General features: G+C 36.7%; 2 protein-coding genes across 2 annotated transcripts; one reads left to right on the top strand and one right to left on the bottom strand.

The window, feature by feature from the left end:
* Positions 1-15,709: 15,709 nt before the first annotated feature.
* tnfsf14 (TNF superfamily member 14) lies at positions 15,710-19,791 on the bottom strand. Its single transcript, XM_051106119.1, has 4 exons — positions 19,501-19,791; positions 17,692-17,731; positions 17,464-17,541; positions 15,710-16,549 (listed from the first exon to the last, which is right to left on the bottom strand). The coding sequence occupies exons 1-4, from the start codon at positions 19,702-19,704 to the stop codon at positions 16,158-16,160; spliced, it is 714 nt and encodes a 237-aa protein (XP_050962076.1). The 5' UTR covers positions 19,705-19,791; the 3' UTR covers positions 15,710-16,157.
* Positions 19,792-22,431: 2,640 nt separating this feature from the next.
* tmed1a (transmembrane p24 trafficking protein 1a) lies at positions 22,432-27,237 on the top strand. The gene is made up of 4 exons (XM_051106832.1): positions 22,432-22,830; positions 23,797-23,894; positions 24,984-25,170; positions 27,017-27,237. Exons 1-4 carry the CDS (start codon positions 22,630-22,632, stop codon positions 27,233-27,235), a joined length of 705 nt encoding a protein of 234 aa, XP_050962789.1. The 5' UTR covers positions 22,432-22,629; the 3' UTR covers positions 27,236-27,237.
* The last annotated feature ends 690 nt before the right edge of the window (positions 27,238-27,927 follow it).

Below are 27,927 nucleotides of genomic sequence, written 5' to 3'. Positions count from 1 at the left end.
CTTTTGGTATCTTGTCTCACTATTATAAGCTCCTCAACAATAATATAGCTGGATAATTACTGTAAAAAAGAAAAAGCAAAACCCACAGAACCTCCGTAAACACACAAAATAGCGAGAGTTGCTACAAATGGCAGGTTAGCGACAGTTTTTAAAGGTCTTTGAATGGGACTCAGCAAAGGGTCGAGTGCACACAAAGGAGAGTATCAGAATACCTCCCTTCAACAAATCAAAAAACTAAGGCTGAATTCACAATGGCAGATTTGCATACTACAAGTACAACAAGTGATAGTTCAAACAACAATCAAAATTCCCTCAAGTTGTTCCAAACCTGTATGAGTTTGCATCTTTGTTGAACATAAAAGATATTTTGAAGAACGTGGGTTGCTGGTCCCCATTGACTTCCAGTGTTTTCTCCCATACTATGGAAGTCAGTGAGGACCAGAATTTTCATATTTGGATGAACTATTCCTTTAATATGGCAGAGAGTAGTATGCTATTATGCTATTTCCAGGTTTTCGCCGACGAAGTCCCTCTTGAGAAAAAAAAAAACAGCATATGCTGGTTAGGTATGTTTTGAACTGGTTTAAGCCGGTCATGTGCTGTTCTTAAGCTGGTCCTAAGCAAATAGCTCCAGCTCAGGACCAGCTTAAACCAACTCATGACCAACTAAGGACCAGCTTAAACCATCTGCCATGCTTCAGAACATACCTAACCAGCATACGCTGTTTTTTTCAACAGGGGATGTCATTGGTCAAGTGGTATATTAAGAGAGGCAAGCCACTGAAGTGTTTATATAATTGTTAATATTGTGTGTGTTTTCTTGTTTGTTTGTTTGTTTTATATTTCTTATTTTGTCATATTTATCTGTATTTATGGCTGTTGATTATACAGCGGCAGCAAAAATGTTTGTAAGGTACTCAAAAGTCTATGAAAGTCATTGGTTTAGACTAGGGAATAAATATCAAACCAAGTGGCATTTCTTTAAACAAAAGACATGTTCAAACACAACATTTCACAAAAATCGTATGCTGTTTTAAAACAAACAAACAATTTAAAATGAGGACTTAGAGAATGAAGAAAAAGTGACACTTAATGACAATTCAGATGTTACTGGATCATGTTAATGTGATGAGCAGCACTTGTAGATACTCCGAACCTCGCGTGAAGAGCTGACTTAATACATTCACTAAAACTATCTTGACACCAGCTGGTGAAAAGTCATTTCACAAACTGCTCAGAAAAGTGAAAGTAGTTCTGAGAAATCTCTAGCTTCCTTTGTTTGCAGATTCCGCTGGTTTAAAAGGTTTTTCATGTAGAGGGTTAAAGACCTTCACCTAAGATTCTCAGCCAATCCAACAATCTAATATAAAAAGCTATATGTATGTATTGATAAAATTTCAACTAAAATTCTTACATCTTATGAAACTTGTGAGGTTATAAGTTAGACATTTATTCGAATAACTAGAAATGTCATGAAAATGATCAAAAGAAAATTCTATGTCTAATATACATCCTCTCCACAGATGTCCAGGATCTTAAGACATTGTAAAGTATGACCCAAGTCACTTTTTGGGTTCACATAAGATCTCCTTTCAAAGAAAGTTACTCATTTTTTGTAAGTCTGACTGTATGGTATGGGTATATCTGCCAAAATGCTTATACAGTGTAAGGTAATTGTTGGAATAAACAACTACATACTTCCTGCCAATGTCTTTTGCATTTGTTTGCCTTGTTTTAATTGTTTTTGTGATGACTCATTTATACTGGTGGTAGACTAGCTGATATGCTTACAAGAATAAGACAGACAATGATAAGACTTTCCACTGAGGTGGGAGTGAGGGGGCAGAAGCACAACTTCACAGCAGTGACTCATTTCCATGAATCCATCAGCAAACAAATTTAGTTTTCTGTAGGTTTCAGCACTGACATTTGTTCAATAATTACCTCAAGTTTGTACCTAATTTAATCTTAACCAGGCACTAAACTGAACCATCTTACCTCTGAGGCTTGTGTTATGTTCTTGTGATATGTCTCATGTATAGTATAGTCTGAAATAGTATAGTGTCATCATTCTGTGTTACTATGACATGTTTTGATGACTCAATAGCGGGACCCTCTTTCTGAAAAGAAACTGAAAGGGTGCGTAAACCATAACATCACTCAGCACATCTCATCCGCTGCTTTCAAGGAGCCCCTTATGAGTTAATCAGGACCTTTGTCTTTTCACACACTTGTCTCCTCACATTTCTCCACTATAAATTGACTCATCAAAACCTCTTTAGTGATGGGAAAATATGTCCTGTGTATAATTTCTGCTGATTTACTCGATATAATTGAGTCATAAAGTCAAAAAGTCAAGGGTAATCTAAAAATGTGATCTAAGTTTAAATGTTAGAGAAAAAAATTATGACATCATACCACACCATTTCTGTAGAATGACCCTTAAAATTACAGAGAACAGCATATTTATTCTTTTATTTGAAAAAAATCTTTTAAAGCCCAAATATATATGTAGTCAGTATCCAGCAGATATTTAATAAAACATAGTATCCCAATCGCTCTAGATAGTCACATAGGTCAAATAAATGTTGTTTTTGTTTTTTCAAATGGATCAATCAAATGGATATTCATATAAATACACATCACTGTGATAAAAACAGTACGAATGTTGTGGGAAAAAACGAATACAATTTAACCATCACTACAGATTTGTTGTTTCTCCTCCGCCATGTTTTATGCTTACGGTCCCCCAACTCACGTTCGCGTTTCCAAGTCGAAAATATGCTCATTTCCGTTCATTTCCCTTTTCCGTCTATGAAATTCATATTTACGAAAATTCAGAGAGTACGTGAGGGAAAGTAGAGCTCTATAGTGGCCTAATCGCGACACTGCACTTTGTGAGATCTGATAAATAAGATCATAACGAACCTTTAGCTGTCCCTGGTGAAAAAACCAGCATATGCTGGTAGGTATGTTTTGATGCTGAGATGCTGGTTAGGTAGGTTTTGATGCTGGTTTAAGCTGGTCCTTTGCTGGTTTATGCTGGTCCTTGACCAGCAACATGACCAGCAAAAACCAGCAAAGGTCCATCTTAAACCAGCTAAGGACCAGCATAAACCAGCAAAGGACCAGCTTAAACCAGCATCAAAACCTACCTACCAGCATATGCTGGTTTTTTCACCAGGGGTATTAAATATGTTAGTCACTATTGTGTGTCATATTCTGTCATCATTTCACTGTATGTAGCCTAATGCCAAAATATGAATATTAAATAGTCGCACTGTCAGCTTGTTACTGTTAGAAATTAATTAAATGTTTAACATCGTTAAATAAGGCAGTTACCTCATATTCATTCAGCCATTTTAATCAATGGAATACGCAGTATATAGGCTTGGAATAAGAGTGCCAACGAACACAAATACTTCAAATAAAAACAAAAATTGCAACTGAAGTTAAACCATATAACCACAAATTAACTCAGGTTTTACTACACTGTCCGTAGTTTAACAATGGTAGGCTATTTGTAGTAAAAGTGTTGTTAAACAAATGGTAAAAATAGGAAAAACATGGCACTTTTGCTATAGTAAAACCATGGTTAATTTCCGTAAGGGTGTTTATCAGTCAAACTCATTTAAAACTGTATATTCATCAGGTGAATTATAATCAGTAAAGGAAAATGCTGTTCATGAGAATACCGCAGGTTAGTGGGGAAATATATGTATTTATTATTCAGAATGCACATACAGAAGGGAAATATATTCATTGTAACTTTTCAGCAGCTTGAATATGATTCATGTTAACACCGAGAATATGAATGCTTTTTTTTTTTTTTTTTTTCAAGAAATGCTAGCCCTAAAATGTAGTAATAATCTGCGTTCTTGTGAGAAACTGTCTGTATGTAGGTGCTATAAACGCTAACCGGAAACTCCCGAGCCGTAACAAGTAGAACGCGGAAGTAGTTGTGCAAGTAGTCCATTTGGAGTAGACGTCACACTTACGTCATATGCAGCTTCACACGCTTTGTAGTGGAAAAAAATAATAATAGTAATAAAAAAATAAAAAATAAAAACACTGGTAACAAGTGAAGGGAATCGGGTAAAATCCATGGAATAAGAGAAAAAATGTATTGCTGTGTCTTTGGATGTAAGAATTGAAATGCGGGTCATTTTTATAGAATACTGTCGTCAAAACGCCATTTGATTCTAAACGCATATGTTTAACGTATGGATGAAACAGCTATGATTACTACTGTTGATTGCTACTGTTTACTGTTACATAATATTCACATATGCTGTTCATAGGGGTCATATTGTATGAGCCCTACAGTTACAACTAACATTTTACATACCATTTACCTATTTTATCTCACAATTCTGACTTTTTTTTCTCGCAAATGCAAGTTTTTATCTCCATTTATCTGAACAATAGCAAGATTGTCAAATCTGAGGGGAAAACAACCCCATAAGTGTTTGATATACAAACTGATACTGAGGGGGGAAAAAAGATAAAGAGTTGATTTTTCTTCTATAATCTTGCAATTGCGAGAACAAACTAATTTTAAAATATAAACTCAAATTTACCTTTTTTATTCTTTTATTCCATGGCTTCCCATAGACTGCTACTTGAAAACTGTCAGTTTGTGTCCAAACTGAGGTAAACTTTGGACGTTCAGGCAGCAGGGTTTCCCACTGACTTACAGTATATCCTTTTTTGTTTTTCTTTCCAAATATTTCTTCTTATATTTCCTGTTGTTTTCCCTTTACCATACCTTGTGGGTTAAATTAGGTAGAAATAGCTAAGGTGATAATTACTTTTTATTGTTTACCAGACATTGACTGATACTGTATGCACTAAGACAATGTGCAAAATGTTTGTCTGAGGTACATTCTGAGGTAAAACTGGCAAAAAAAAGTCTTTCCGTGTGGATAAGAGTTTAAAACTGTGGAATACATTGTGGAAAACGTAAATATTAAACTGAATTAACAGCTTGAATTTGGCTGAGCTCAAGTAAGATTGGCTTTATGAGAAGGTGTTGATAAGCCTACGCATTAATAATGCATCATACAGAGAATCGGGGGAAACAAAGAGTGCTAGTTCTATTGGTTCACATCCCGTCTTTCCTGAGTGGGTGTCCTTTTTTCTCTTCTTTTCATTTCTTTACTTCTTTCAAATTTTTATGTGGCCGTTCCCTCGGAAAAGGCCAATCACCCTCATATTAGCCACTGATAGGTCCATGATGCTAATTTTACAGCCCACTCTTGTCAAAATCAGCCGCTATCCTCCTCCACAGGATGAGGAAGAAGCGCAGAAGCATTTCCGATGCATCTGCTTCTGTTGCAGAGGGGAATCTTGTTTTCAGTGATGTCACCCGGACATTCATCATCTACTTTTCACATCTCACAATCTTTGTTTTCCTGAGATCAATTTCTTAACTTCTTTCTCACCATGTATTGCTGAAAATGAAATTGAAACATGCTAATTTAATGTTCTTGTGTCCTCTTTTTCTGATCAGTGGTGTACAGAGAAAAATAACTCTCAGTATTCATTTCACACATTTAATTTTCCTTTATTTAAACTGTCTCACCAGACACTGCACTCTCAAACAATAATGCATTTCTGTCAGATCACAGACAATAGTCAGGCAGGGGGTACAGAGGCCCTGTCACGTGAACTCCCATATTTTGGCAGCAGAGGGCGCTGTTTTACTTACTGTTTAACACTGTGAGCAGTTGGTCTTTCATCTGATAGTGATGGGCTGTGCTCACCTTTATACTCAACTCCCTTGTGAAGGGTTTACCCTCCAGAAAGAGTACTTCGACGAGATGTAGGGGACCAAAAAATGTACTTGTACGTACTTTTGCGTCATCTTGCTGAACCAATTAAGGTTCAACAAATTCAACCAGTACAAAGACTCTTCATTTTGACATTTTGGATTGACCCTTCAATATGGCGGCCACAATTCTCACTCCAAAGTGTCCTTTGGAGGTGGATTTATCCTGTTTGGAATGCCGTGATGGACTGTGCATTAATAAAATGACAAAAGTAAAATTTTTATCGAAAAGCACAGTCCACCTGAATTTACCACCAGAACAAAATTTGGTGTTCAGTTGAGCTTTTTTTTTTTTTACGTCTTCTTATTTTTCTTACACAAATTAAGGGGTAATTCACCCAAAAATGAAAATTACCCCATGATCTACTCACTATGAAATCCTCCTAGGTGTAAATGACTTTCTTCTTTCAGATGAGTACAATCAGAATTATATTAAAAAAATGTCTAAAAAAAATGCTCCAGTGAGTGAATAAAGGCCTTCTGAAGTGAATCGATTCGTTTGTAGGGTTTAAGCATTAGTCGACTATTAGTCGCATGTTTATTAACAAACCATATAAATCATAATAATGAGCCTTTAATTGTCTACATAGCCCAATAAGCGCTAAAGTGCAAGCAAAAACAGTTTGCCACAGCACACCGGCAGATATAATAATCATGAATGTGTCTGAGAAAAGGAGACTGCATTAACGTTTTAATAATTTATTGATAAACTAATGCTTGTCTGGTGAGTCAGCCACTCTGACGCGTCACAGAACCTGATTTTACCAAGTACGACGTTCCTGGATCAACATCTTTGTTGACCCTGGAACAACATTGTGATTAACCAATCAGATTTGAAAAAACAGTTTATAGTTTTTGTGAAGTTTAGGCTCACAATCAATGTTTGGTGGTTGTACATCAGTGTCATTCATCTATCATTTCCTCTGATTTTAGGGATTACTCATGGGTAAGTTTAGGTTTAGGTGTAGGGATGTGGTCAAGAATTAAATTTTGGATTAAAATGTTGTTCCAGGGTTAACAAAATATGCTGACCCAGGAACACATCTAACTCAGCAAAATCAGGATGTGCCTGATGCGTCATCTCCGCAGTAGTGATGCACAGGGGAAAGGGGAAAGTCATTTTTAAAAGTAATCCAGTTACCAAGTTACTTTTTATGGAAAGTAATGTGTTACATTACTTTTGTGTTACTTTTTAAATCTGGGCAGGGCTTGCTTCTTTGTTTTTAATATAAAACACTTCTAATGTAAAAGTCCTTTTACACCAAAAGTGAAATGAATTCACCTCAGGCTGAAAGAAAAGTACATTTATGCAGGAGATCACTCTTCAGCTATAAAAAAAAATGAAGCACAAATGTTAGTTTATCTAAAGTAAGTTTTGCTTATTAGTATGGTTGGATCATCGAAGGTCAGCAGCAAAGTCACTGGTTAATAAAATGGCATTAAATACATAAAGGATATTTGTTTGATTTAACATATTTAATTATCGCAGGGTTGCGTCATATTCTGAGTTTGCATTTCACTGTTTTTATTCATTTTGAGGAATACTGAATCTGTTTTTGTGAGTGATATAAATTAATGCATGTTCACATTTAGTCTAGAACTACAGTAATATCATGTTTACTCCCAACTTCCTGACAGGAGACTTGTCAATCAGTAAATGGGGAAAAAAGTAACTGGAGTTACTTATTTGAAAAACTAACTCAGATATTTTCTTAAAAGTTCAAAAGTAATGCATTACTTTACTAGTTACTTTTAAAAAAGTAATATTATTACGTAACTCGCGTTACTTGTAATGCATTACCCCCAACACAGGTGATGCACCTGTATGCATAGGGTGACCACCTGTCCCGCTTTGCATTGTACCGCACAGCATTTTCACCCCTTGTCCCACACACGTCACATATTGACAAAATGTCCTGCATTTTTTTTAGTATACTCTCACCAGAGCTTACGCTATGCCTACGTCCTACGTTATCCGCTGAAACGCCACTCTCTCGTTAATGCACGTACGATGGAAGCGGAAGATAGAAATTACGGATTATAAAGTTTTAAATATGTATATTTTCTTACACAAATGCATCCATCTGCTTCAGCAGGCCTTTATTAACCCCTCCTAGTCATGTTATAGTGCATTTCCATCAGTCTGTTGGTTTTTAACTAAATTAAGAAAATGTCAATGCGTTCTTTTGCCTTTCTAAGAAAGCTTTTTATTTATTCTTTTTGCGCTTAGTTTCCGCGCAAAGGATTTGCGGACCTCATCAGATGATCTAGAACCACAGAAATGGTCGAGCTCATGTGGAAAAACATTATATTTTCCATTCATTTTAACCAATTTAAAAAAATCCATGCAGCTTTTCAAACGCAACTTTCTTCTTATTTTAATAGTTCGTTTGATGGGTATCTATGGTGTTATTTTAATGGCAAATGTCTAGAGCGCATTATTGTCAAAATGCGCAAGCACAAGTCTCTTCCCTTTACTCTTATAAAAAAAGACACGCTTTCTCTGGCTTACATGTGCACGCTCAGAAACATACAGTGGGTACGGAAAGTATTCAGACCCCCTTAAATTTTTCACTCTTTGTTATATTGCAGCCTTTTGCTAAAATCATTTAAGTTCATTTTTTTTCCTCATTAATGTACACACAGCACCCCATATTGACAGAAAAACACAGAATTGTTGACATTTTTGCAGATTTATTAAAAAAGAACAACTGAAATATCACATGGTCCTAAGTATTCAGACCCTTTGCTCAGTATTTAGTAGAAGCACTCTTTTGATCTAATACAGCCATGAGTCTTTTTGGGAAAGATGCAACAAGTTTTTCACACCTGGATTTGGGGATCCTCTGCCATTCCTCCTTGCAGATCCTCTCCAGTTCTGTCAGGTTGGATGGTAAACATTGGTGGACAGCCATTTTTAGGTCTCTCCAGAGATGCTCAATTGGGTTTAAGTCAGGGCTCTGGCTGGGCCATTCAAGAACAGTCACGAAGTTGTTGTGAAGCCACTCATTCGTTATTTTAGCTGTGTGCTTAGGGTCATTGTCTTGTTGGAAGGTAAACCTTCGGCCCAGTCTGAGGTCCTGAGCACTCTGGAGAAGGTTTTCGTCCAGGATATCCCTGTACTTGACTGCATTCATCTTTCCCTCAATTGCAACCAGTCGTCCTGTCCCTGCAGCTGAAAAACACCCCCACAGCATGATGCTGCCACCACTATGCTTCACTGCTGGGACTGTATTGGACAGGTGATGAGCAGTGCCTGGTTTTCTCCACACATACCGCTTAGAATTAAGGCCAAAAAGTTCTATCTTGGTCTCATTAGACCAGAGAATCTTATTTCTCACCATCTTGGAGTCCTTCAGGTGTTTTTTTAGCAAACTCCATGCGGGCTTTCATGTGTCTTGCACTGAGGAGAGGCTTCCATCGGGCCACTCTGCCATAAAGCAGAGATGGTTGACTTTTTACAAGTTTCTCCCATCTCCCGACTGCATCTCTGGAGCTCAGCCACAGTGATCTTTGGGTTCTTCTTTACCTCTCTCACCAAGGCTCTTCTCCCCCGATAGCTCAGTTTGGCCAGACGGCCAGCTCTGGGAAGGGTTCTGGTCGTCCCAAACGTCTTCCATTTAAGGATTATGGAGGCCACTGTGCTCTTAGGAACCTTAAGTGCAGCAGAATTTTTTTTGTAACCTTGGCCAGATCTGTGCCTTGCCACAATTCTGTCTCTGAGCTCTTCAGGCAGTTCCTTTGACCTCATGATTCTCATTTGCTCTGACATGCGCTGTGAGCTGTAAGGTCTTATATAGACAGGTGTGTGGCTTTCCTAATCAAGTCCAATCAGTATAATCAAACACAGCTGGACTCAAATGAAGGTGTAGAACCATCTCAAGGATGATCAGAAGAAATGGACAGCACCTGAGTTAAATATATGAGTGTCACAGCAAAGGGTCTGAATACTTAGGACCATGTGATATTTCAGTTTTTCTTTTTTAATAAATCTGCAAAAATGTCAACAATTCTGTGTTTTTCTGTCAATATGGGGTGCTGTGTGTACATTAATGAGGAAAAAAAATGAACTTAAATGATTTTAGCAAATGGCTGCAATATAACAAAGAGTGAAAAATTTAAGGTGGTCTGAATACTTTCCGTACCCACTCTATGTGATGCAATCTAGGAAAACCCAACACATGGTGAATTTGTACCTTTTTTAGGTTTTGATACTATGATACTATGAAAGCTGGGTTCAAGCCCTTTCCAAAACTGTTTTTATTTTGTTAATAGCTTGAACGTAACCAAAGTGATGGCTATCTTAGGTTGGCTGATAGCGATGATTTTCAGGAATGGAATTTTGAGAAAAATGGCTTTAAAGTGAGACGACTTTCACTTTCACTTTACGGGTTTAACGAGAGCTTTCTGTCAAGTTAGGAGCGCTATACTGCACCATTACACAAACAGACTAACGTCTTTTTTCAGTTGTTTATCATGTGCATAGTCTCCGAACTTTTGATCACCAATTTTATGTTTAGGTAGCACCAACAGCCTACCTTTAGTAAAAGCGAGCGCAGCGCACTGTGCATAAAACAGACTGTCATCGGACTCCTCCTCTTTAGTAACTTCATCATCCGATCCTTCATCTCCGGATGTGAAATAGTCCCTTATTACATCGTTTAGGGCACTGACATCACCAAGATTGAGCAGATTGAGCCGAGTAACGTTGTGGTGTTAAGGGAAAGCACCTCAGCAGCGCGTTCTTAGAATAAGAGAAAGACACAGTCTGCTTGCTGCAATAAATGGCTATTTTTCTGCACTACACAAGTGAATTGCGCTGAAATATTTTCAGAGATGATAGACAAGATGTTGTAGAATAATACTTTAATGAAAACTAATTTTGTCCCAAAAATGACATTCGATCTATTCTTCGAATTTCCTGAAAAGGTCCCAGCGCCACATCCGAGGGGTTTTCCCAGATCGCATCATATATGACAACGGATGTAATCAGTATTTACACAGCGTAACAGTAAACAATGTATCTGTCTCACACGTGCATTGTCCCGCAAAATCACATCTATGTCCCGCAACAGATCTGTTGCCAGGTGATCACCCTATGTATGCACGAATATCTGAGAATATTTGTTTTCCATTTGAATTGGTTCATCTGAAAGTAGTCATTTAATTCTCTATAGATATATTAATGTCATATCCCTATAGGTATTTTGATGTCTGTGAGGCAAGTATACACAGAGTACCGAAGTTTCGCGCTTAAGTTCACAGAGACGGAGATGACAGAGCGCATCCAGTTTGCTTTAATTGTCTTACAAAAGCGCAACATTTTGTTGTTACTGTGAGTGCACACAGATAAATGTAGTCTTTACGCATTCGAAAGATGTATTACTCTTATCTGTATAACCAAAAATGACAGAGTATTTTAAGAGCAAGTGACGGTACCAGCGCCTCCATCTGTCATGCAGTGAGCGCGCTAGTATTCAGCTTCAACACTCCGCCCAGACAATTCAATAGCACACATTTTTCTTGACGTTAGATTGAGCAGCCATGTAAAGTTGCTACTACACACATCTTTTAGATAAAAAGCCAATGATATTTGGGTGTTTGGATGTCCTGCCCGATGCAATATTACCACAGACCAGCCGTTAACAATCTGTCCATCACGGACTGCTTGAGTTTGCCACTTCCTGTGGAATTTTTTTTTCTGCGACTAAGCGACTAAAAATATTTTGGTCGACCAAGCCTCTTCTCATCAACTAAGGGTTAGTCCACTATACTGTATAAGAAAAATAGCCGTATTTAAATCTTAAACCATAATCTCTAGCTTCTGTTAACTGTCTTACACGTGTTTATGAGAGTGGCGTTCCAGCGAATGAATGAAAAACAAAACACCGGTCACAAATTATAATTACAAAACAAGAATTTGTAAAGAGGATATTGATATAAGCCAAAAGGAGACTGGTTTTCCTTTGCTGTTATCGTGAGTATATTCTCACCACGGCTTACGCTATGCCTGCGTCCTACATTATCTGCTGAAACGCCACTCTCTTGTTAATGCGATGGAAGTGGAAGCTAGAAATTACGGATTGTAAACTTTTAAATATGTGTATTTTCTTACACAAATGTATCCATTTGCTTCAGGAAGCCTTTATTAACCCCTCCTAGCCATGTGGAGCACTTTTTATAGTGGATGGATGCACTTTCTCAAAATCTCAACAGCCATTCGCTTCCATTATAAATCTTGGAAAAGCTAGGACATTTTTTAATATAACTCCGACTGTATTTGTCTGAAAGAAGAAAGTCATATACACCTAGGATGGCTTGAGGGTGAGTCAATAATGGGGAAATTTTCAGTTTTGGGTGAACTCTTTAAATCCAATAGCTGTATAACAATAGTTATTGTTGTTTCAACACCTATACTGGTTTCTGTGTGTACTAAAAATGCATGATGGCTTTGCGTGATCAAAAGACTGAAATTATATTATGAATCAGATCTTCCCATCCACTGCAGCTCTCAATTCTCATTCTTCAATGCACATTTTGAAACTGGCATATGACATTCACACGAGAACAGATGGCATGTTGGTCTCAGTGGTCTCTGCAGTGCTTCCATGTCATGTTTAAAAGTCTTGTTTTTGAATCTAAATGAGGTCAACAGTGAGATTTGAGAGTGTAAAATTAGTGAGTTATGACTTAAAAGTACTTCTACTAGCATACAAAATCTTACAATGACAAATGTGGAGCAAATAATGAGATGACTTGTTCCCTTAAGAGATTCAGTTGTTTTTTGTTTTTGTTTTTTTCGTATGGTAAATAAGATCAGTAACTTGATTTAGTTTTTTCCTTCTAATTTGCAAAAAGCGTTCCATAAACAGCATCCTTGAAATTAGCAACACTTCTGATCTTAATCTTCGGTCTGTGTGAAACAAAATCACACGCTTTACAGATACTATATCGTGGAAAATGAAAGGGCAGGAAAATCCAGCCAAAGGACTTTCGGTTTCACCCTACCAAAACAGAAGAAAGGCTAAATATGCTAATGAGGACATACATTGGATCATATACACCCACAAAGGAACTATACACAACACATAAGCACACATCAACACAAAAAACGTCTGTGGATGAGTAAATATGCACACAAAACGACCTTCCCATTCAGAATCAGTCCTTTCAAAACTGTGCCTGACATCATGACATCAAACAGCATCTCGTGCACTGACATCGCAAAACCACCAAACTCTTCTATGAAAGCGATAATGTCATGAAAGGATGGGCCTACCAATTCACTTTGTCTACAGTGTGATATGGCCCATGTGCTGCTGCTGCTGCTGCTGCTGCTGTTTCTGCTACTGTGTTGGTCGGAATCTTCCACCAAGCTCGTTAGAGAAGCTTCAGTGTTCAGACAGACAGATCTGAGTCAGCGAAACAATCGAACTCATACCTGTGTACGCGGGAAGCGTCCCCCACCCCCACTTCCTCTGCAGTTTACTAGCTCTGCTAAGAATACACAGCAGCGTGGGCGTTCACAATGCAAAAGCTTCTTAGAATAAGATAAAATAAAACAGGCCCTGATTCAAACGATAAACGCCGTTTGCCCGACAAAGGATTTCTCCAAACTCATTTCGCTGAAGTTCTTGAAATGTTTGTTGCAGTGGCATGCTGATGTCATCTGACAGATGCAAGTAGCATCTCAAAAGACAAATGACTCAAGTCTCTTCGCACCAAAGAGATCAAAGGAGAAGATGAGTCAGAAGAAACATTTGCATTATGAGTTTGAAAAAGTTGCAGGTAAAGCAAGATTTTAGTGTCACTGTAGTGGAAGTGTCACTTTTCCTGTGAGCAGGAAAAGGTCAAACCACAGCATTCTGGATGCTTGTGGAAGTGACTAATCACCGCAATGCACATTATGTAACAGCAAGTAAGAATGAGCAGACTGAGGTTTGTTTATTTGAATATGTTACTTTATTTTTGAGTAGGAAATGTATTCAAAATAGACAAAAGACATTCGTTTAAAATGCTGCTGATGCGCAGAGAAAATGATCAGTCAAATAAATTCTGCTCCTGTGCGGATCCAGATGCATGAACACTGTATGTGAGAAATATCTTTTAAAAATACACATAATTTAATTAAATATACAAACAATATTAAAAAGTAAATAATATTTAAGACGTGCAAAGCAACATACAAAAGGAGCTGCAATACACTGCAGCAGTATTATTATATGTGACCCTGGATCACAAAACCAGTCATAAGAGTCTCAAATTGAGATTTATACATCATCTGCAAGCTGAAAATAATAAATAAGCTGTCCATTGATGTATGGTCTGCTATGATAGAACAATATTTGGTCGAGATACAACTATTTGAAAATCTGGAATCTGAGGGTGCAACAAAAATAAAATATTGAGAAAATCACCTTTAAAGTTGTCCAAATAAAGTTCTTAACATATTAACTTGCATATTACTAATCAAAAATTAAGTTTTGATATATTTACAGTAGGAATTTTACAAAATATCTTCATGGAACATGATCTTTACTTAATATCCTAATGATTTTTGGCATAAAACAAAAATCAACCATTTTGACCCATACTATGTATTTTTGGCTATTGCTACAAATATACCCCAGCGACTTAAGACTGGTTTTGTGGTCCAGGGTCACATATACCCTGAGCAAATTAAAGGTGCAATGAAACATTCATGTTCATCTTCCAAAACAATTATTATGACAGCGTTCTTGAAATTTATTTAGACGCTCGTTGCTCACGAAACAATTTATGCAAAATATGCTGCACAAACTTACAAACTGTAAGTTTATATTACAAAAAATAATAATAAAAATAATATTTAAACATTAAAAAGTGTATAAATCACTTGTTTTTCTAAACAAATATTGTCCAATAGCAACAATGTTACTATGGGAGTTGGCATTTTTCTTGCCTCCTGAGCCCACTGAGTTTTAACAGACTTGGTAAAGCGTGCGGTGAGTTGGGTGGGGGTAACCAAAACCACTAGATGGCAAGCCTGCAATCATTAGCTGAAAAAGCATAACGGCTAAAGCTAATGCTTCCGGTCTGGCAGTACTTGGGAAATGAGACAGTTTTTTTAATGGACCGTTTTTTTAATGGATGTCAATGAAGAGGCTTTAATACGCTGAATAAACAGCTTTTTAGAGGAAACAGCTCATAATTTAATGAATCGACAGCATATCTGCTACTCTTAAACATGTTTTACACTAAACAATACTTTTGGATTGAACTATTTTTAGAGTTTACCATGAAAAAAATGCTGTTTTATAAGAGAGGTCACAGACTTTTTGTGACAGGTGGGATTTAGCTTACGGCACTTCTCATTCATTCCTATGGTATCCATAAACGGCAGCTGAGTGTCGCACAACTCTGACTGAAATGTAATGACGTTGAGGCTGTAATGTGATTGGGAAAAATATAATTTATAAAAGTAAGTAAACAACTCACAAACTTAAATATAACATTTTGTTATGTTAAAATAACACCTAAAATAGCAAGAAACCGTGATCTGTGGGAGTTTTTAGTAAATAATTAACTGTTACTGCCTACGTGATGAGATTCATACTTGGCTTTAATAAATACAATACTGATTACATTGTTAATGTAAAAATATAAAAAATATTTTATATATATATTATATTATATATTTTATTAAATATTTTATATTTTATTTAAAATAATGTATTTACATTAAAAAAGTACTTTGAGGACTTTGTCTCCCCATATATGCGAATACATTTGAATATATATATATATATATATATGTATATATATATATATATATATATATATATATATATATATATATATATATATATATTTTTTTTTTTTTTACTTACAAATCACACATTGAATTAAAAGTTGAATTTTGAAATGGTATTTTTTTGGGTAAAACTTACTGTAATAATCTTTGGTTGATTTACTACTTCAATAAAAATATTTAGAAAAAAAAATTACAGTGTAGATCAACAGAGCATCAGGTGCCACACACAGGCAAAAATATTACAAGGCTTGTATATATGTATGTTTTCATATATATGAAAGTGTGTGTATCCACTACTACATTTATGTATGTATGTATGTATAGTAGTTTCTGTATCCTATACAATGAACTTATCTAAAAAGATCAACAAAAGTTTGATTCCTTCTGGTTCAAGTGTCTAGCTTGTTTCCAGTTAGAAAAATGACTTGAAAAGTACAACTTTGAAGGAAAAGTAAATCAATCCATCAGATCTAGATGAGAACTTATGCAACTCGCACAGTAGTCGTATGGTATCAGTTTGACTCCAGAATCCATCTAAACCATGAACACACCAAAGTAGTTCTCAGCAGCATTGGATAACACAAGTGTACAATTTTTCAATGTGACAAAGACAGCATCACCTTTGTACAGATGGAACATCCCACTGAGGTAGCTGTTGTCTTTGATTATAGGCCTCGGGGTTTTAGGATGGTACCTGGAGGACTGAAGAAGCAGAATCTCACCTCCTACATATCGATGTGTAAGTCTGAGTACAGAGTGGATGCATATCATATTATCATCCCTGAAGCTGATCTTAGAGTAGACGGAGTAATATCCTTCTTTCTCTATGATGAGTCTGCCCTCAGCAGCATTGTGTTTGACATGGTGAAGAATGGATTCATGATTCTCATGCCACAGCACGACACCATTAACAGGTTTTTCACCAGCTAGAGGAGAGGACGGCAAGAGCGTCATGTACATTAGCACTCAAATGTTTTTGACACACTTGTTTGAATTTATTGTTTCATGATCCAATTTTGGACTATGGTTGCCCTATTATTTTGATGACTTGAAATTATTGCAATTAGTGCACCTGTTGCTGTTTTTTTACCGCAACACAACTTAGACAATATACAATACTGATATGATGCCACATTGTGCTGCTTTTGGTTGTCATTTTCAGTCGAAGGGCAACAAGAGAAGTGATATAAGTCTTCACTGCTTTCCTAGCAATAAGTAGTGGAGAAAAGAATGGGAAGATGCTTGTGGATGAATAAAACTTCCTAAAGATCTGCGTTTCTGTTCTCTCCACTTTAGCTCTAATGCCTTTGAAGCTTTTAGTAGACCACAGCTATTGAAAAAGCTGACAAACGGCAGAGACAAGAAACACTAGATGCCGTCGTGGCATGATGTAAACATGCCGACGCTTGTCATTACGCCGCAACCACTGAAGGAGTTTCTCAGCGTGGATTTCACTTGATATTTGGGGTGTTTAGACTTATTGTGGGGGAAAAAAATCGATGGTACGGCATTTGGTTTAAGCCTACGATTATATCCATCACCATCTGTAAGCTCTTTCAGTAGCTGTGGTCATTGTATCAGTATTTTATTTTCCATGTTGTGGTAAAAATAGCCACACTGAGTGCAATCATTTTACATCACAGAAATAATGGTGCCCCCTATAGTCCAAAATATATATAAAACAATGTGATTTTTCTACTATATAATTTACATAATTTACGTTATAGTAAGCCATACAAGTCTTAATACCCAGAGTTCACAATTAAACAAACCCTAACAGTTAAAAAAGAAACAAAAAACAAAACAAAAAAAAACACATAAAAATCAGTGGTGAACTTACTTGTCAGTTGTGCCATTGGTTTTGATGGCTTCATTTCTCCAAGCAGTTTCTGTTTCGGGGTCACGGTATGTTCTTTATCTAAGATATTCCATAAATAAATAAATAATCATAGATTTTAAGTGCAATCAGGTATTGTTCATATGCTTGTTCATGTTTACCTAGAATAAAAAGTGTAACACATAAAAGTAAACTTGTGGTTGTGTACAGACTTGTAGAGTGATCTTTTACCTTGTTTTCTCATGGCAGTCTGCATTTCATCTGTAGATGTCTGTGGAAGATTAACAAGAAGAATCATACATTTTTGAATCTTTCATAATGATTGTTCAAAATCCTTGAGTGAAATAGTCTGCAAAAACGTTTTGAGGTTTACCACCTCAGAGATATTACAATGACATATCATGGGCTGCTGCATCTATTGTGTCTTAACATAAACAAATTCCAGCACGTTAGTTAATGTAAAATAACTTTTCAGTTAGTTAAAGCTGCAAGCTTACATTCATCTGCCTCTACTTTTAAGTGCCACAACAACCAACACAAACAACCAACTAAAACCAAGTCCCCACCCTTTCTTCTTTTCCGATAATCCGTTTAATTCAGGTGTACGTCACAATGCAGAAGAAAAGATCTATCGCTACTTCAGTACAGTATTTGTATTTGTTTATTATTAAATAACATGGCACATTCTCATTAACATGGTATTAACTCGCACTTCCTCCAGAACTTAATTTGTGTCATCACATCAGATAACTCTGTTGCAGGTTGGTTAAGACCCATTTGCTCATAACTCTATTTGTTAGGTCGAGGTCTAGGTCAGGTAACCACAGCACGGCATGTGGTTTGAGCACCAGAAGGTCTGTCCAGCTACATTTCTGCAAATTTCATGTAAAGGGAGGAGCCTGACGGAAACATCTCAACGTACATACACTGTAAAAAAACAATTTGTTGAGTCAAATTAAAATAATTTGTAACCTGGCTGCCTTAAACATTTAAATTCAGTCAACTCAAAAAAAGTTTATTCAACTTGAAATGTTAAATTATACTAAGTGACAACTTAGATATTTGAGTTGAATCAACTTAAAATTTGAAGGCAGCTGGGTTACTTACCCATCTGTTAAGTTTAGCAAACACAAATATCTTGTTACTTAGTACAACTTAACATTTCAAGTTGAATAAACTTGAACTTAAAATTTTAAGGCAGCAGGGTAACAAATTATTTTAAGCTGACTCAACAAATTGCGTTTTTTATTTTTTACAGTGTACTCTATATTCACATATAAATGAGTGAAATTCTTGCATATGCAAATTTTGCATATATTTCATTATTGTATCACCAGCATTAAAATATAAGTGAAAAGTTGATTTAAAACATAATTTATATATACACATATATACACACAGTCATTAAAGTAAACTTCCTCCTATAACATATATATCAGTTTGGAGTCAGTGCGGAGTCTTATTTTTTAAAATCGGCGTTCTCTTATGCTTTCTAAACTGCATTTATATGATTAAAAATTCAGAAAAATCAGTAATATTGTTGAAATATATTTAAATATATTTTAAAATGTCATTTATTCCTGTGATGCAAAGCTGAATTTGCATCATTACTCCAGTCTTCGGTGTCACATGATTCTTCAGAAATGGTTAAGAAACATTTCTTATTATTATCAATGTTGAAACAGTTGCTGCTTATTATTTTGTGGAAACTGCTACATTTTTTCAGCATCTAATGTAGCAGAAATACATATTCACATAATTCTTGTTCAGTTATAATTCTATGAAATTTGTATCTTATTAAGTAACTGAAAGTGATAAGCCACAACGTGTCAACATCCGAATAACATAATCTATGTTCCGAGTGTAAAAGAGAAACAGAAGACCGCAAAACATTAAGGAAATGATCAAAAAGCGGATGAACAAAAGATAAACTGAGATTCGATGATGATAGCGTGAAAGATAGTATGAGTGAAGAAATGACGATGAATGAAAGTACACAAGACAGGGATGCTTCAGAAAGTTGATCCGAATGCTACTTACATGGTTTTCTTTGGATGTGAACAGATGGTAGATGAAACAGGCCTCCACAGCCATGCCACACAGAGCCACACAAACCAGGATCATCAGTAGAGTCTGGATCACGTCTTTCCGCTGTCTTCGGGCTGGTTTGGGGGGCAACGGAGGGGGCTTCATTTGGCTGTCCACCACGTATACTGTAGGATACGAAACTTTACCTGGAGCCATGTGCACGCACGCTGTCTCTGGCCACTTCAGAGGTGACAAATGCACATCCGGAGAGGTGCAAGAAGACCCACTGCAACGCAGTGAGAGTGAGACCCACTGTGAGAGTGAAAGATAACCATCACTCATAAACCCCGGAGGTGGGCGGATGGTGTGAGCGAGTACACTCCAGCGGGGCCATGAAAAAAAGTCAGACCACTCTTAAAGTCTTTTGTAATACTATTTCAAGTGACAGGTAAAGTAAAATCTGAAAGTTTGACAAATAAATCAGAATTCAGAATGTGGGATGGAATAATTGCACCATTTAAATCTAATTTTCTAGTTTTTAAAATGAGAAGAAAAAATCATCGTCAGATCTTTTTCAGAACGTGGCATATTCCGTTTGAGTAGGTTGGAAGTGGAATCTATATGAATGGGAAGCAGAAAAGACATGTGGGACACAAAAATGCCTACACAAGTAGATAAACACATATTCATGGCCATGCAACAGGCCCACCCGTTCACACCTTCCTCTCTCCTGTGCATCAGCTCTTAGCCACAGCTTCCCCTACTCATGACACACTTCTTGACATACACTCTCACACATTCTGGCTGTAATAAGTACCTTTGCTGACATTTGTATGAGCGTTCTTATATTTAGACCAGTAACCACAAGTATAGAGCTAACAAAAATAAAAATGCAAGAAGACTGAGAGAGTGAGAGCCATTTTGCAGTCAGAACACTTATTCAGTCCTTACGTACTTTCGACTTCATGCCTTAGCTCGTGACAAACAAAACAGGTATCAAAGTGGAAAGTATAGTGAAAACGAAAGCTGACTGTTGTCACCTGCATTTGGGCCAAAAAGTTGAATGCACCACAATGCAATACACGTCCAAAGATTAACTAGCATATACGTTCTGAGCCTGCGTGAGAGGAAATAACTCTCCATACCAGCAGGAGTCTGTATTTGTCATTCAAAGAGGGAAAGCGAAACTAAGACTACAGCTATACAAACCGTAGATTATATGTGTGCAGTCTTTTTCATGGTCCCTTTAACTATTGGCGGAAGTACTCGTTTTCTGGCATGTTTGCATAGCAGAAAGTTGGTTGCTTGAACGTTGAAACATAGATTGACCGAATGCATGATGTACGAAACACTGGTACCCGCCATTTTTAACTCTATGAACAGCTATAGATGGACAGACGTTGAAATCCAGGCATTTCTGTCTTCCATCTGTTGACGTTGTTTTATGTTACACTTAAATGATATCGCAGACTGTCCGACAAGATTAAAAAAAAAAAAATGCTCAGATGGCCAAAAAGACACTGATGAGATAGAAAAATGGTGCAAAACACATCACAAAAACTGGGTTCACATATGCTAAACAACGGCTGACTTTGGGCGACCGTCAGTTTAGTGTGTCAAGGCCTTGCTAGACTACATTAGTATTTACACACATTTATCTAGCAGTCAAATAAGGTCTTACCATGGACTTCTGGTCATCATATGAGGTGACTGTCTCTTCAGAAAAATTACAATTTTGGCTGTAAATGTTAACAAAATCCGTTCCAGCGTTGTAATTATTTGACAAACTTATTTGACAAACTTGACAATTCACTCCAAAGCAAATGCATAGCCTAAATATTGTGAGTGTAAAATCATCAGAATCAGTTCTTGTGGTGTGTTGATCATGACAGAAGAAACTAAAGAAAAATGGCAACAATATTTCAATTTACAGAACAATGGTTCTACAGAGGGTTTGCACTTACGTTAAGTTACCCAGATGTCCGGCCATATTGGAGATACTCAGATGTAAACAACAGCATTGCACGGTTAATGTACTACTGAATATGCTGCTCTGCTAATTTATGCTGTCTAAAACGGAAAAAAAAGTGTGGAATCTGCCAAATCATGTAAAGAAGGACTTGTTAACTAAGAAAGTGCTCATTTTTTGACAAACTAAAGTAAACAGGTGGTAAAGATACGGACAAGCAGTATTAATTAAAATATTAGCCTAACATTTAATCTTTCATGACTAGAAATGATAAGAACAAACACAAATGTTGTCAAGATTCTTGCCTTGGAAATCCTGGTTCCATTTGGCCAGCCACAAACGCCTTTTGTTCCTCAGACAGTTTTTTGCACTCTTCTCCTTGATTTGTTATAACTTCTGCAGTCTATAAGACTTTCCTGGTCTGACCGATTAGTACAGCCCAAAACATGACAATAATTGACTATTTTCAGCAGCAATAATCAGCAAAATATGTCAGTTTCATTCAGTTCACTGGCATTGTTTATGTTAAGTGCCGCCAACATGGCTGATTGACGCGTTGTGAAAACACTTTGTTGAATCTACATGGTTATGTATTTCATAATTACAGTATTTTTCATAATTATAACATTCCCAGAACGTTGCAGAAAGGGTTTTGTCACTAACATTAGTACAGCATTTACTTAAATGACGCCTTGAGATCGTAGCCCCTATGCAATTTACAACCAAAATGTAAAAAAGACTAAGACATTTGAGCTCCCTCACAAGATTCGGCCAGAATTAGAAACTTCTACTTAGCAAGCTTTTCATAGAGTACGATACAAATAGACAAACGTGTCTTATAACAGAAACACTGAACCACATAAAAACATTATGGTAACATTATGAACATGCAGTGTTTCTTGCAGTGCGACGCAACGCGTTGAATCTTGACGTCAGAACCCAGTGGACAAATCAACGAGGCTGTCTGCGCGTTTTACGCGACGCGGGAAAACTACAGCGCGTCCATTATTGACAAGGCTATCAAACTTCAAGCGCGGCTGTTTGTCACTGCAAGTTCAGGAGAGTCCCAACAATGCTCTTGCAGTGTAGTATCAGGCAATGATAGCTTTCTAGCGTGGTCGCGTCGCTCGTAGTGCAGACGGGCTGTTTGAAACAGCTGCTCTAGTGTGTTTATGAAGAGTGAAGTAATGGAGCTATTTAACGAGACGCGTCTCATAGTGAGTTTGCTGCTCTTCCTGACGCTCAGCCTGGATTTGGGATTCGCATTCGGACAGAATAAGGACACCGAGTTTACGTTCCTTTTGCCTGCCGGAGCAACCGAGTGCTTCTTCCAAACAGCCATTAAGAACGGCAGCATGGAAGTGGAGTACCAGGTCAATAAATGTATTTAATATTCCAGTTAATTTTAATTGTTTAAAATGAGAACCCATTTGAAATGACTCGAGAGGCCTCACTAGTAAACACATTTTAGAAGTAACTTGTCAAAGCTTTGTCAAGTTTGTCTGTGTGTAACTTGTCATAGATTTTGTATAAATATAAATTATTATTAACATTCTTGGTCTGCATTACATTGCAGTTTTGCTTGACAGTAGAGACCAGGAAGTAGCAGGACATTTCCATTCATACGTGCATGTTTTGGTCAAAGTGCATTCATATTAATGACTGTGCTTATGAAGTCATCTCCTGTTATGACATACAAATATAACATGAACAGCTTGTGTGTGATTCGGTTTCATAGTTGTGTTTCTTTTCTGCAGCTCTGGTGGGACGTTCAACATTATTGACCTCAAAGTCAAAATTGCATACTAAGGACTTGAGCAACCGTGTTTACTTTAGATACCACTCACAGAAACTATTGTCTTTGAGTTATTCTAGTCCAGCCCTATGTTGTGACCTTCCTCAGAAGATTCACTGTGGCACATATCTGGGGTGTGTTTGTGGAGCCATCCCGCTTTAAGTTAAAAACAGGCACAGCTGCGGGACAGCTGACCTGGCCCAAAGCTCATTCCATCTGCTGGAAGGATCACGGTGTCTCTAGTGCTGCATGGTTACTGTTTGCCACACTTTATCACACTGACACCTCAATGGACTGCTTTATCACTAGGTGAAAGATAGGAAGCCTATAATTTGAATTTGGAAAAAAGGAACACGTGGTGGAGAGAGTCATAGTAATGGCAGGGGTTGAAGTCTTTTGTAGTTTGCAGAGAAATATCAATGTGACATATGTAGTCACTGATTATCCTGTTGCATTCGGACATGTCACGTTACAGAAATAAAATGAGTTGTGAATGCTATTTCATTTTCAATCACTATGCATTAACCCATCTGTGTATCTGCAGGTCATTGCAGGCTCAGCGCTGGACGTCGGCTTCACTCTGATCTCCCCGGGTGGGTACAGACTGGTCTCCGACTTCAGAAAATCAGATGGCATACACACGTAAGCTTCACATCCCATTGTGCACAGAGCTAAACCTTCACACATTTACTCATACGTACTCCAGTTAGTTTCGGACTGTCATAACCCACAGTATTTGCATGTCTTGTGCTGCAAAACTGCATGCTCTCCACAGGGCTGACAGTCACCACATCTGAATTTACAGAAAACAGTCGCCTGTTTACAGAATCTGCTGTGTTACTAGGTAGTCAATTGAAAACTAAAGCATTTAAAAGCCTACTTAAAGGGTTAGTTGACTCAAAAAGGCAAGTTCTGTTATCATTTTCTCTGATGCCGTTCCAAATCAGTTCGTGTGGAAGCGTATTTCCACCACAGAATAAAAATATTAAAACGGAAATTGTGACTTTTTACATCACAATTCTGACTTTTCCTCATAAATGTGCACTCTAAATTTTGATGTTTTTCCTCAGGTTTCTGAGTGTACATCTCATAATTTTCACTTTTGAAATGAGTTTACATCTTGCGATTTGTACTTTTTTTCTTGGAATTTTGAGTCTCAATTTTGAATTTCTCTGAATTCTTACTGTAGAATCTTGTATTTTTTTTTACATTTTATTATCGGAATTCAGAGTTGACAATCTCATAATTTGACTAATTTTGATGTAATTCATAGTATCTCCATGAATTACTCAGTATGCAATGATTTTACTCATGGTCTAAATTATGACTCTTTTTTTCTCAGAAGGAAACAAGAAAACAAGTCAAAATTTCAATATGAGAAAATTGCTGTGAAATGTCAACGTGCAATTGTAAGATAAAAACTTGCAACCCTGATTTAAAAAAAAATCACAGTTCTAAGTTTTAAAGTGCAAACTCACAATTGTGAGAAAAAAAGAATTGTAGGGGAAAAAAAGTTGCATTTTCAATATTTTTATTCAATGGTAGAAGCTTCCATTGGTTTATCTATGAACACAAATTATATAAGAATGTTGATTACCAAACAGGTTTGGTGGCCATTGACTTCCTCTGTATGGATAAAAAACTTTTTATGGTCTAATATTATCACAATGTGGTCAAGTCATGACATGCATTATAGTAACCTTTCTATATGTGTTTGGGGTTTGCTGTCAGGGTGGACCCCACTGAGGAGGGCGACTACAGGATTTGCTTTGACAACAGCTTCAGCCGTTTTTCAGAGAAGATGGTGTATGTTGAGGTGATCGTGGATGGACCAGAGGAAGAGGCTGATTATGATGAAAATTGGGCTGCTCTGGCTGAACCGGAGGACTCGCTGGAGTACAAACTGGAGGATATCAGGGTATACAGATCACACATCCCTTCATACATCTGCCTGTATCCAGTTTACAATTCTTATTGTAGAAAGTACATTTGGATCACATGCATGATAAATATAAAACCAAATCAGTACTGGAACCAAGCAAACACAGCTGTGTTGTGAAAACATTTTTTAAGTTATAACATGATACCATTTTCATCCTACATGCTGTTCATAAGATGACAGATGTTATGTTTTTGTAGTAAACAAACCATACATTATATTGCCACTTTAAGGCTGCTTAACCCTGTAAAACTTGATGTATGAAATAATAGTCAGCAAAATCACATATTTTTTTTTAAATATAACAATTTGAAAATGGTGAGTGTCATTATTTAAAACACCAGGCTTTTATGACTCGTATAATATGATGTAAGAGAACATGGAGCTCAAACTAAGCAACAATATGCAATTTGGTGCAGTTGCTGATATTCATATGGCAAAAAGTAAGATGACATTCTGATAGCTTGTAATATAAATCAGTGAGGGCTTTTTAACAGCATAAGAGACTACTTACATAAAATGCATATAAATATTAGTTGTCAATCTGTATCTCTTAATAAAATGTTTTAGTAACATGATATTTAGTGCTTAAATAACATGATTTTTCTAAAAAAAAAAGTTGCTTCAGTCCAGTAAGTGTTTTTCTTGAAATATTGATAAAAATATTTCTCACAAAAAAAAAAAAAAAATGAAAGTGGAAGATTTTACAATTACACTACAAGGCCTTTTACTTGCAAAAACGTATAAACTTTCAATCAGACAACAGAAGCCATGTAGTAGATTGTGCACAACAGGTTTTTCAGGTTGTGTTTAGATTATTTGGATAATTAAGAGGCCTTTGCATACCAAATATGACACAGTAGGCTTTGTTAGGGTTAACGAAAAGCTACCAGGCTGGTATTTTCACAATGTTTCCAGAACATTTTTGTAATGGTTGAATGCAATTTAGAAAATTACTTGTAGTTAAATTTTTCTTAAATTTGTCCTTAAAGTTCTAGTTTTGGCACTGATCATCTGCAACCAAAATGCAATGTTTTAGAGTAGTTCACTTCCAGAACAGAAAATTTACAGATAATTTACTAACCCCATTGTCTTCCAAGTTGTTCATGTCTTTCTGTCTTCAGCTGTAAAGAAATTATGTATTTTGAGGAAAACATTTCAGGATTCCTCTCCATATAATGGACTTCTATGGTGCCCCTGGGTTTGAACTTCCAAAATGCCGTTTCAGTGCAGCTTCAAAGGGCTCTAAATGATCCCAGCCAAGGAAAAAGTGTCATATTTAGTGAAACGATTGTTATTTTCTAAAAAATACATATGTTTATATACTTTTTAACCCCAAACGCTCGTCTTGTCTAGCTCTGCGTGAATTGTTTTTTATCAAAAAACTCTTATCTCATTTTCTCCTCCAACTTCAATATCATCCTTAATCGCTGCAGAAATACTGACACAGTGTTTACAAAGTGAACATGCAAAGAAGATCAAACGCCCTTTACAAAAACAGGTAAAACAGAGATGTAGGATGATTTTGAAGTTGAAGGAGAAAATGAGATGGGAGTTTTCTGACATACCCTTCACACAAACCTAGACAAGATGAGCGTTTGAAAAAGTATGTAAATTGTAATAAATAACCAATGGCTTCACTAGATAAGACCCTTCTTCCTCAGATGGGATCGTTTAGAGCACTTTGAAGCTGCACTTAAAGTGCATTTTGGATGTTCAATTCAGGGGCACCATAGAAGTCCACTATGTGGAATTTTTGTTCTGAAAGTGAACTACTTACTTCCAGAATAGCTATAGCTTCACTCATGTTTTCTCTTACGCACAGGACACAATGGATGCCGTGCACAAGAACCTGGAGCGAAGCCGTCAGCTACAGACCATATTGCGGACGTTTGAGGCTCGTGACCGCTACCTACTGGAGGATAACCTGTGGCGGGTTTCCTTCTGGTCCAGCGTCAGTCTGCTGGTCATGGTCAGCGTGGCCCTCACCCAGGTTTACTCATTACGCAGATTATTCAATGACAAACATAGAGTTTGCACATAGCAGAGATGAACTGTAGAAATGATGCTGTAACACTTTATGCACTGTTAACAAAAAATACAAACTAATGGATTCTGGAAATGAAGATGTATGGAAATTCTCAGGTTACTCCAAAAATACCCCACTAGTTTATTTTGAGGAATTGAAGTGACAATGAATCTGAAATCTCGGAGCTTGACCATACACTATTTCTCATTTTAATTGAGTTTTCATCAGAGCGCTAATAGTGCTGAACACTAAATTTACTTGAAGTACTGTAGGAACATTTGAATGTAATTTTGTACTTGACTTTTAAAACACTGTGGTTAAAATAATTTATGAGGCTTTTGAAATAAATAACATTGCGATTAACATTTCTTATGGATTCATACGGCAGTAAAATAAAAATCCAAGGGAGTGTTTTGCTTTGAATGGTTTTATTATACAGCACATTAGCATCTCATTTGGAACAAATGCAGCTCAGTCGTATGTGGTGTAGCAATGCAAATACAAAATGATTTGCACTTGCTACTCGTCTGGGTTGTTGATCTTACCTTTTAAGTCAGTTGCTGAGTGCAACTGAGTTATGTGCTGGGGAAATCAAAATTAGATTTTTTATAACAATGTTAATTAATCTCCATGTTTCTACAGATTCATCTGTAAGTTAGTGTTTCTTATATTCTTCCATCACCCTGCAACAATATACAAAGATTCTC

The sequence above is a fragment of the Labeo rohita genome, chromosome 3 (genome assembly GCF_022985175.1).
Source record: "Labeo rohita strain BAU-BD-2019 chromosome 3, IGBB_LRoh.1.0, whole genome shotgun sequence".
Lineage (NCBI taxonomy): Eukaryota > Metazoa > Chordata > Actinopteri > Cypriniformes > Cyprinidae > Labeo > Labeo rohita.
Note: the sequence above shows the minus strand (reverse complement) of the source record. Positions and strands in the feature narration are given on the sequence as shown.